The sequence below is a fragment of the Crocodylus porosus genome, unplaced genomic scaffold (assembly GCF_001723895.1).
Source record: "Crocodylus porosus isolate Cpor-Errol unplaced genomic scaffold, CroPor_comp1, whole genome shotgun sequence".
NCBI lineage: Eukaryota > Metazoa > Chordata > Crocodylia > Crocodylidae > Crocodylus > Crocodylus porosus.
Window position 1 is genome coordinate 26,507,454 of NW_017728907.1, and position 11,744 is coordinate 26,519,197.

At 44.1% G+C, this 11,744-nt stretch overlaps 1 protein-coding gene across 2 annotated transcripts in view; it reads right to left on the bottom strand.

The window, feature by feature from the left end:
* PLA2G4A (phospholipase A2 group IVA) overlaps nt 1-11,744 on the bottom strand; it is a 111,116-nt gene that overhangs the window by 75,325 nt on the left and 24,047 nt on the right. For both annotated transcript variants that reach the window (XM_019530989.1, XM_019530990.1), the window contains exon 3: nt 8,196-8,277. In XM_019530989.1, the coding sequence (XP_019386534.1) occupies nt 8,196-8,277 (82 nt within the window). The remainder of the gene's footprint in view (nt 1-8,195; nt 8,278-11,744) is intronic.

Genomic DNA, 11,744 nt, shown 5'->3' on the forward strand with positions numbered 1-11,744 from the left:
GGGGTGCTCCATCGACCCACCATCTCAGCATTCAAGTGCTGCACCTGGAACCTTCAACTACCTATAAAAATCATATAAAGCTATGCCTATGACCGAATCACTGATTCTCCAAATCAGAACTGAAGCTTCAGATTAGGATTTGGCTGAATTGAATTGGGACAGTGATCGGAATCAGTGAATTGAATCACTGTCCCCCGAACTGGGCTGAATCCAAATCCAAATCGGATATGGCCTGCTTCGCACACTCCTCTCTCTCTCTCTCTCTCACACACACGGCAAGGCAACAAATCTGATATTGAACCATGGTTAGATTTGGTGATGAGATGGTTGAATTTAGTATCTCCTGAGCTGTTCTGTTTAGTGTATAATTTGCTATTTATATTATAGAATATGTCAAGGAAAAATGTAGGCTATTTCATGGCAATAGTCCTTGATCTGAATCATATACAACATTCATGTTCTGCTTCAGGCCTATAGCATAGGAGCATATTAACCTCATTGTCTTCACTGCATCATTCAAATTGGTTTATTCCACTATAATCAAATGAAGCCCTGTGTGTACTCACAGGACAGAGACCCTGGCCCCACAAGGGAACTAGGGAGGCTTTTTCATCAACAACCAAGACTCTACCAGGGGCTTCATAACCTGTGGGGCACTGAGGAACCTATCTGCTCTCCCGACTTCCTAGGCTATAAAGTATGCTGCCTGCCAGGGGCTCATGTCTCAGATGTTGTGGAGAGGATCCCCAGGCTCGTCTAGCCCTTCAACTACTACCCCATGTGCCTCATCCACCTAGGAACAAATGACACAGCCAGGAGCAATCCAGACCAGGTCATGAGTGACTACAGGGCTCTGGGGGCTAGGCTCAGGGGGTTGGAGGCTCAGGTAGTCTTTTTTTCTGTGCTCCCTGTTGTAGGCCATGGTCTTATGAGGGAAGGATGCATCAAGGAAATGAACCAATGTCTCCAACAGTGTTGCCACTGAGAGGGCTTCAGTTTTCTCAACACAGCAAGCACTTCACTGAGAGACGACTCCTGGGAACAGACAACATCTGCCTCACGTGGAAAGGCAAGTCCCTGTTCTCAGCCAGGATGGTCAATCTTCTAGATAGAGCTTTAAACTAAGATTGCAGGGGGACAGGGAAACATTGACTGGAGCTTGCCCTGGGACCAACATCAAGGGCCTCAGTAAGAGGACTCAGGTGCCTGTACACTAATGCCAGGAGCAAGGGGAATAAGAGGAACTAGCTCTCCTGCTCTCCAGTGGGCATTAAACCCAGTACGGATTACAGAGACCTGGTGGGACTCCTCACACAATTGAAATGTAGCGATAGAGGCTATGCCCTGCATAGAAGGGACCAAGTAGGGAAGAAAGATGGAGGTGTAGCTCTCTATGTGAAGAAGCAGTACTCCTCCTCAGAGGCTGACATCGACTGCAAAGAAAAATGGCTTAAAACCCTCTGGGCCAAGCTGCGGTGGGAAGCAGGGGGCAGCAAGAGAGACTTAACTGTAGGTGTATACTACAAACCATGAAACCAGGGGGAGAACCCAATCTACAGTTTGCCCAAAAACTGACAGAGGTTGTGTGTGCAAGGGACTTGGTTGTCATGGACAACTTCACAGAACCCCTAACAAAGCTCTTCCAAAATGTGTGGTGCTCCAGAGAAGTCCCTGAGGTCTGGAAGAGGTATAATGTTGTGCCCATCTTCAAGAAGGAGAGAAGGGAAGACAAGGGTAGCTATAGGCCAGTTAGCCTAACTTCTATCCCAGGGAAAATCCTGGAAAAATTAATTAAGGAGTCTATGTGCAATAGGCTTACAGCAGGTAGGATTCTGAATGACAGCCAGCCTGGCTTCATCATTACCAGGTCTTGTCATACCAACCTCATCTTCTTTTATGATCAGGAAACTCACCACCTGAATAAGAGAGAGGAGGTTGATCTTGTATACCTTGACTTCTAAAAAGCTTTTGATCTGGTATCCCATAATGTTCTCACAAGAAAATTGGAGGATTATGGGCTTAACTGTAACACACTTAGGTGGGTAGGAAGCTGGCTGTGGGGTAGGAATTCTAGAGAATTGTAATGAATGAATCTGTGTCATCTTGGCGAGAAGTGGCCAGTGGTGTCCTGAAGGAGTCGGTGCTTGGTCCAATACTATTCAACAACTTCGTCAATCATTTGGATGTGGGGGTGAAGAGCTCTGTCCTGAGAAATGCTGCAATGCAGAATATTTACCGGCAGCTTGGAACACAGCACACAAGGGGTGGAAGGAGGAGCCCGCGTGACTCATCAGTCACCTGTTTATTCAAGTGTGGCTGGCTGGTGATGTCAGTGCTAAACGCCAGCAGACGCAAATAAAAGTGGCGATGCACGCTGCGCTTGGTGCAGAGAGACAAGGAGGACAGCTGCTGCCAATGCCAGTAGCAGAGAGGCCACTCTCCACAGGACCCAGGGGTCAGAGCCAGCTGGATTGAACGCAGGCAGACCAAGGAGGAACCCCTCAACATTGATCCGCATGGAAAAGAGAAGAACTGACCAGAGCACCATCCAGAGACATTGACAGGGAGATCAGGAGAGACGAAACGGACGGCAGGTGGGAGTGTGGAGGCGATGGGGCATAGAAGGAGTCACGTCGGGGAGAAGAGGAGCCCAGGAGAACCCCAGGGGGGCTGCTGTCAGGGTGGATATTGCCGCCGGATCCAGATGGGTCACTGTGCAGGTGAGAGGGTGGATGTAGAAGCGACGGGAGGGAGGTGACAACCCGCTACCCTTAGAGACCCAGGAAGGGTCGTAGGGAAGCCAGAGGGGCAGGCTGCCCAGTGATCTTTTTTTATGTGAAGGCATTTTTTTTTTGGACATTTTCCCTGGCTACTGGGCACAAGAGGGGAAGTGGGTCCCTGAGTAGTGGGGCCGAGCCTGAACCCTAGAGAATTGGTCTTCCCCGTAAGTTTTCTCTTTCTTCTTTTCTTCCCTGCCCCCCCAAGGGAGGGGTAATGGAGAGGTGGGCTAAGGAGACAAAGTTCTCATCATGGGTGCCCTCTCCCCAGAAGGAGGAGCACACCGGATGGACATCGCTCCATAGGAGGCGTGAGGTCGGGATGCAGGGGTGATAGAGCCCAGTGAGTAACTGCCGGGGAGCCACGGGCCAATGAGCACACCCTGAAGGACAACCCCCATACACCGAGGTCTAGCAAGTCATGACAGGTGAGCATGGGGTTGGAGACTCGGGAGGGAGACACTGGCTTAAGCAACAAGATGAACCTGAGAGGCACGTGAAACCTATCACTTGAGCAAAAGCTGCCCAAGAGCAGCTGTTCAAGGCCCAACGGTTACAAGCTCAATGGCCAAGTTCTTGGATGACACCAAGTTTTGGGGAAACATGGTCATGCTTGAAGATACACTGCAGATACAGGCAGACCTAGACAGCTGGAAAGTTGGATGGACCAAAACCAGGTGAATTTCAATATCAAGAAATGTAAAGTGCTCCACCTGGGGACGAATAATCCCCTGCACCCCTACAGGCTTGGATATGCCAATCTGACCAGCACTACTAATAAAAAAGGACTCCCAGGGACCTGGGGGTAATAACAGACCACAGTATGAACATGAGCCAGCAGCGTGACACCGTAGCCAGCAGGGCTAATAATACTCTGGCATGCATCGATCGATACATCTCCAGCAAAACCAAGGAAACGATTCTTCCACTCTACCTGGCATTAGTGAGGCTGCAGCTGGACTACTGCATCCAATTCTGGGTGCCACACTTTAACAAGGACATGATACGGCTTGAGAGAGTCCAGAGAAGAGCCACATATATGAACAGAGACTTGCACAGCAAGCCATATGAGGAAAGGCTGAGGGACCTGGGACTCTTCAGCCTGAAAAAGATAAGGCTGAGAAGGGACTTGGTAACAGCTTACTATTACATCATGAGCATACATTAAGGGGCGGTGAACAACTGTTCATCAGGACACCCTTGGAGAAAACTAGGAGTAATGGTCACAAACTCCTTGAAGACCATTTCAAGCTTAACACTAGGAAAAGCTTCTTCACAGCTAGGGTGACCAGACTGTGGAAAAGCTCCCTAGGTGGTGCTACTGCCTACCAAGGAATTAATGGGAAGTAACTCCATAGCACAGCTGTACAGAGTCGGTCTGGACTGAAGGCTCGTTCTTGGGTGCACTTCTGGAGGTGGGGGAGGGAACTTTATTTGCTGAATCTGTGTATTCTAGTGGTACTGACTACTCCCTGTTACTTACCCTTTTTAATGTTTGTTGCTATACTATGAATGTCTACTTACCTGCATTTGTCCCTCCCTTCTGGCCCATTGGCTTGTAACCCCAATCCCTAGGACTTGGTATATAAAGTAAGAAAACTCTTATTACCACAAACTTTTGTTCTGTTATTTTCCTTTTGTATTTAAGTGTCAGAACATGGTCTTCTGATCCTGGGATTATCCTTCTATTATAGTCTTTCACAGACACTTTTGGTTCTCTCAATTTTTGTGTGTTCCTTACACCACTCTATCCAATTTCTATTATTACATTCATTTCTGTGTCAATATTTATCTTGTAGGTTACATAAGTACCTTGTATTTTAAGTAGCCAGTCTTTCAAGTTTCTGTGGTCCTCCCTGTATTTAAGACAACTCCTCCTGCTCACTTGAAGTTTCCCTTTCTGCTCTTACTGCATGCACTTTCCTGCTTTCTCTGCACGTTTTAGCATAATGGTTGAATTTATTGATACAATTTCTACCATTTCTGCCCCAAACTAAGACCATTTCTATACTTGTTCCAATTACTACATCACTGGCATTGTTTTGAACATGCCATGTCCCTGTGCTTCCCAACTTAATTTCTGTCAATTTTTCTACTGCTGCTTTCTTAACTGCACTCAGACATATTTTGTATTTCAGTTTTCTCTGCAGGTGGGCATATACATATACCATCCTTATAGTGCCATACCTTTCTCTCTTACTAATCTCTCACAGACTTTTATCAACTTCTGGTCTAAGAGTCTCTTTGGGCACATCTACATGTGCTTCTTTCAAGTGGGCTTAGCCTAAAATCACTATTTTTTAACGGCACATTAAGAGTGCATGTCTACATATGCACAGCCTTAATGTACCTTAAAAATAGCAATTTAAGGCTAGCTGAGCCTAAATTTGATACCTGCATAAAGTAGGTATTAAATTTAGGTGCAAATAGCTAAGTCTCATTAGCACATGTGTAGACGCACTAATGTACAGTAGTAATACGCTAATGCGACTTAGCTATTCGCGCCTACATTTAATGCGTCTTAATGTGCTTTAGCACATCCACAAGTGGACATGCGCCTAAATTGCCTTAATGTGCCATAAGCAAAAGACATATTAAGTTTAGATGCACATAAATACCTGTGTAGACATACCCTTTGTCTTTCATTTACACAAGACTGAGCTTTTATTTTCAGGTCCATGACACACTCCTCGACTGCTTCTCATTTCTTTTATATTCTCATCCTAAACATATACCTCTAATAAGTTACACGTGTTCAAAAGGCACAAGGATCCTCAAACATTTGCACTATTTCCCTTTTCCTCTCTCTCTTCCTTCATGGAAGGCTCTACAATCATTTAATGTATTGTTGTCAATTTAAGAACACAGCAATCTTTTTCTGTTCCTGAAATGTATCTGCCCTTGTGGCTTTCATACAGAGCTCAAAATGAACCTTTAACAGGCACGCTCAGAATTGCCTCTGATGCTCAGGGGCAGTGAGGGGTTGACTTTATACCCTACAGGCTCTGTTCAAGCTATTTTTGTATTACCTCTCACTTGGTCATCCAACACACTGTACCTGCCACTCCTAATACCATACAATATCATGAAGTAACTATTTGAAATGCATTTTTTTTTTTGGTTTCTCTTAATGTAGTTTAGCATCTGAAAACAAAGAAGGGCAGGCACCTCTCTGCTAGTAAGTGCATCCTAGACCACAAGACACAGACTACAAACAGACATAGTATACTTTACCTCTCCTCATATTTTACTGTATTTCTACACAGGTGTGTGAATTGAAATAAAATCAGATTTTTTACACTATTCCCTGGCTTCTGTCAGTCAAATCACTTCAAAAGCAAGGGGAGCACTCTAAAATGAATAAAAGGAAATTTAAGCATCAGCTTAAATTTAAGCACACGTTATTGAACTTGGGGAATAAAACATTTTAGTCATCGCTACACTGTACTTGGGAATAGAAAGAGCAGACAAGCAGCAGTAATTCAATTCTACCTTCCAGGGATTGTATTGTAAGCATTTATGTACCACCCTTTAGCTACTTGCTAAGAGGAAATAAAAGCATCTCAGAACTCACAATGTCTTTCTCTGGCCCACTAATGTGTTAAGATTTTTTCCCAGGAGAATGATATGCACATCTGTAAATTAACTGCAGTTCATTCAAGTTAATTGCCAGTCATTTCATGGAAACACCTGGCAGAGGGGAAGCAATGCATCTTGGAAGAGCTATGCATATAAATGACTGTAACACTTGTGTTTTTATCTGGGTTAAAATCCTGGATAGTCAAGACCACTGCTGTTTACTGTCAGAAAGACTCCATAGACTATAGTTAAACTGCTCATCTGTAGAGGCTGAGGTTCAAGTCCTTGGTTAAAAACAAACTGAGCTGGGACTTACACTTTGAATGTGGAAGATCAGCAGTAAGTGTCCAGACACTGGGCTCTTACATATTAAGAAACAAATCTCTGGTTTTCACCAGAAATTCCAACCTGGAAGATAGAAACCATCTCTAATGGACAGAGAAGCTGACTCATTCCTTCAAAGAGTTTCAGTTTTGACAATAAACCTTTTCTGATGGTGACAGAGGGGAAAAGGCACTTAATCGGAAAATTCCCAACCAGCCCCTGAAGTATCTGCACAAAGTACAGGAGCTACAGTACAATACTCAGATGTCTAACATCTATGCACTATAACTAATATGATGCAAGAGTTTTCAAGTTCCAATACCATGTGGTACATTTGATTTCATAAATATATACACAACTGAAATGCTTTGGCAGTTTTGCCTTGAGGCCATGAATCCTGGAAGCCCTAGCCAAAGATTTCCCCGGCTGAATTCAATAAAACCCTGCCTGTGTCTAGCAAATTTTGTCAAAGCCAAACTATTTTCATAAAACATTTTTGGTTTTGACAAACTGTCATTTTTGATGGACCTTCTTTAATGCCAACTAAGAATAGGAGAGTATACTACAACATCACATACTTTTTGCCATTTCTGTGGGCTGAACTCATTTCAGACACCGGGGATTCTTACTGTCCTCCATTCCCATGCATGTGTCTTCCACACTGCTCAGTGCTGTGTGTATCCTCCATCCCCTCTTCCCCCGTGCCCCTATCATGGCCAGGGCTCTTTGTGCCCCTTCCATGTCTGTGATTCAATGGGTGTTCTTATCCCCACATAGCTAGGGTTCCTCATTTTCCCTTCATGCCAGTGGCTTGCACTCACAAATCCCCAGACACAGAGGAGTCACCACTGTCATACCTGACAAAGGGGCCAGGTGCAGAAGAACCATGCAAGAAAGTAGGATAGATGAACAAATAATAGCACAGCCATAATTAAAGACGCAAGACCACAAGAAGCTGACATGTTTTTTTTGTATATTTTTCTTAAAATGGCCAATCCTTTTCAGTCATCCTGGTGGTTTCTTGCCACGTCTGTAGCTACTTTAAGGGCACAGAGTAAACTGAAGTGTGTAGTTGTGAACCGTGCAAACTGCTTTATTTTTTGTGCTGACTCATAAGGTCCTTAGGTTGGTCATGGTACTTCCTAACAGACCACAGACTTCTAAACACACTGCAATTTTCAGTTTCATTATATACAAGAACCATTTTTCTGACTAAGTCACTGACTAATTCTAGGTACTGTAAGCAGTTCACAACTCCTTCATCCTCTTTTGGATCATGTGTGGGAATGGAGGTAGAACTAACACATCAACTGAAGTGAATGAACAATGCAAAAGCAAGTATGGTATTTAAAACAACTCCTTGTATTTAAAACAACTCCTTAACATTAGTGACATTTAGAGAGAAATTGCTAATGATGCTTTAATATAGGCTCAGGGTACTACACTCTGCATGAAGAAATGCAGGTCCTCAGGGGAGAAATAGAGAGAAATGAAACCAAAAAAATGAGTACTCACGCATATCACCAAAAGCCCCCTTCGTGACATTTCTGGCTTCCTTTACTGTCACACTGAATTTGTGGGAATACTGGTGTTCTACCTGGAAATCAAAGAGTTTGCAGTTAAAAAGGAAATAAAACTCCCAAGAAAAGTTAAAAAGTTGTCAAGATAAGCTCATTTTGTCCAAGGAACGAGAAAAAATAATTCCTTATTCAAAATGTAAATGAAATGCCTACTGGAAAGAACATTTTAAGCTGTATTTCACCCTTTAATTTCCCGTAGCTTTACTAAAAGGTCAGGCACTGCATCATAGTTAGCCCGATGTTCTTGCAGCCACTCCTGCATAACAGGTTCTTCCTCAAACACGCCTTTTCTTTGTTTTTTTAATGTCAATGAATAATGCTCTTCCTTTCCAAACTGGGCACCTGCTTGAAGGCATTTGGTAGTCATTGACAGATTGGTAATGTGGAAGAATTAAAAGTATTTTATTCCAGTTTGTGTTCGTTACTGTTGTCCCACAATAAAGAAATAATGTAATTTTATCTAAATGTATGTTACTAAATAAACTCAATACATGTATAAGCATATCGCACATAGAAGTGTGTGAGAAGAAGGATAAATATAGCATGGATAAGTCCAGCACATATAACAATTCTCAGTATAAATAGGCATAACCTAGACTAATAACTTTGAAGGTTGAACCACAGAAGCTTATTGACTCCACTACATTTCAATAAGTTAGACTCTTGTGTAGTTCCAGGTACTCCCTTCTTCCTAAGAGTCTCTGAACACTGCAAGAGCAGTCTCTCTACCAGTATTTCAGTACTCTCACTGCCACAGCCTGAATGAAACCAGTAAGTGTAGAAACGTGAAAAAACAGGAAGCAGACGTAGACATCTTTACTAAATATCAGAAAACATTTGCTTGCAAAGATATATACACACACACATATCTATATACATATACATACATACACACACACACACACATATCTTTGCAAACAAATGTTTTCTGCCCAAAGAGGAGCACCTGAGCCCAAACGGGTGTAAGACCCTGGGCCTTGAGAGTTGCAGGACAGAGTTGTGGGGCCGGTAAAGCTCAAGGAGTAGCAGCTGAACCTGAGGCCCTAGGTTAGGGGCAAAGTTGTGGCCCAAGAAAGGGACACAGTGGTCCAGTGAGGGACCAGGGGTGAAGTAGGCTCATAGTTGAGCAGTTGCTCAGTCCCATTTGGATGAGGGCCACAGGAGATGTTCAAAAGACTGCACCAGGGCTAACCAAGGGGTGAAGAACAAAGCCTGAGGATCTCTTTGTGTAGGGTGGAGTAAGTGCGGCCTGGATAGGTGGTATGCAAGAAACCGGGTGAGAGCCAGTGAAGTGCAAGAGGCCCCGGTGAGATGAGGGTAGTATGTGTGGCCCCAGAGGGGGCAGTATGGTAAAGATCCAACTGTGTGCCCAGTTTGACACGGCCTTGAGCCAGAGTATCATCACACAGTGTGACATCAGCAAGGCATGGGACACATGTAGGGATAGTAGGAGTGTATACTGATTGCCCACAGTCATTTGGGCACACGAAGGGCAGCCTCTCGTCTATCTGACATCTTAATCACTTATCAACAAGGCATGGCAGACAAGCAAGGCAGGCAGTTTGCCCAAAGATAAAGGTGGGGCCATAATAATACTGGACCTGGAAGATGCCTTTATCACACTGTCCATTAATAGTCCAAACTACAGGCAGTCCTTGACTTACAACATTTTGAGTTACAACATTTCGTACTTACAACATTTATAAATTGACACCCCACTTCAGCTTTCTGATGTCAGTTTTGACTTTACAACACTTGATCTGACACCACACCACATCAGCAAACAAGTTCACCATGTCATCTACCTGGAGAACATCTGTCCAAACTTCCTTGGACACTTTCTTTAAGAAAGCAGACGAGACTCCAGAAAAACCTGCAGCCAAGACTCCTGAGAAAACTCCAGCCAAGAGCCTTTCAAAAAGTCCAACCAAGAGCCCTTCAAGAAGTCCACCAAGTCACCTCAAAGAAGTCCTTCCAAATCAGTACGACTGCTATTTACAATATAAATATATTAATGCAGCTATATGACTCATCTATAATTGTACAAAATTCCTAGTTATTTTGTGTGAAAATAGGGTATCAGGCCTTGGTTCAGGAACCAATCCCCCATTATAATATTGTTTCCTACGGGAAAATCAGTTCAGAGTTACAACGTTTAGAATTAATATGTGGTTTTCAGGAACCATTTATGTCATAAGTCTGAGGACTGCCTGTATGCAGGTTGAAGAAACTGTGTAGACTGAATTGATTCCACCTTCAGATTTTTCATCGTCTGTACTTAGCCAGAGCATCCAGGAGATGTGGCATCAGGAAGTTAGTGGTGTGAGCTGCCTCACACAGCCAGTCTTCTGGGATGCAACACTTCCTGGACACTCTAAGTCACATAAGGTTAGGACCCAGATGCTGGATCAGTCTCAAGGTCTACCCAGGGAGCTGGTAACCCAACAGCGGCTTTAGACGGATATTGCCAGGGCTGGGAAAGCCAGGTGGTCCCAATGGACCCAGAATTGGAGTTAGGGCTCAGTAGGGGCCAAAAGGAGTCCACTACCAGGAACTGAGAATGACAGGGACAGTCAGGCAGGGAGGCTGAAGCCTAGAAGCCAGGTCCTGTATCATAGGCCAGGGCTAAAGGGCTCAGTGAGAGTATAGAGACCAATAAGGCCAAGACCCCTACAGAGTGGATAATAGTACAATAACATCCACAACATTTGGTGTGTGGTGCAGGGGAGAACAGAGCCACACAATCTGTCCTTAAGGTTACAGGTGCCCGGCAAGGGAGTAAGTGAGTCAAGAAGGGCCTTGAGGGCCAAGCTGAGGTGAACAGGTTCCAGAGGAGGTGCCTGGTAATGACTTGCATGGATTCAGGTTCTCTCTAACAGCCCACAGTTAGCCTCCATTACACTATCTCTAGTAAGAACAAAGCATGTCAGGTAAGTGAACAAGGGAGGGCTGAATTAGAGCCTGAGCCAGGCAGGGAACACAGCCACCAGAGGCCATCAGGGCAGCCTCAGTGGCCACAAACCTGCTACACTTTTCCTGTGTTTCTCTTAATATATTCCTGACCTTAGTAAATATTCTCTAGTTGCCTCACTTCCTCTGTTGGATACAAGGCAAGCAAGGAAAAACTCTGTCTGATATTCCACTTTTAAAATGAATTTGATTACATTTCATTTTCCTATCATTATACTTGGGATCAGACCATCATGCTCAAATTTAATTCAAATGTTGCAACGTGATCTGATTTTGAATACAAACTCTCTCTGTGCGCTGAGAAACTAATAAGGTCTCGTGTTTTTATAAAGAGTCTAAAACTATTCATACAGTGGAGTCCAGTTATGCAAACTACTCAAACAGTTATACAAATGTAAATTGATCATAAGATATGTCCGAAGTATGAGCGACTGGTGCCTCCTGAATCTGGGAGGGCACCCGCAGAAGCCACTGACCCTGTCAGGTGGGGCACCAGCCCCACCAACAGCATCAG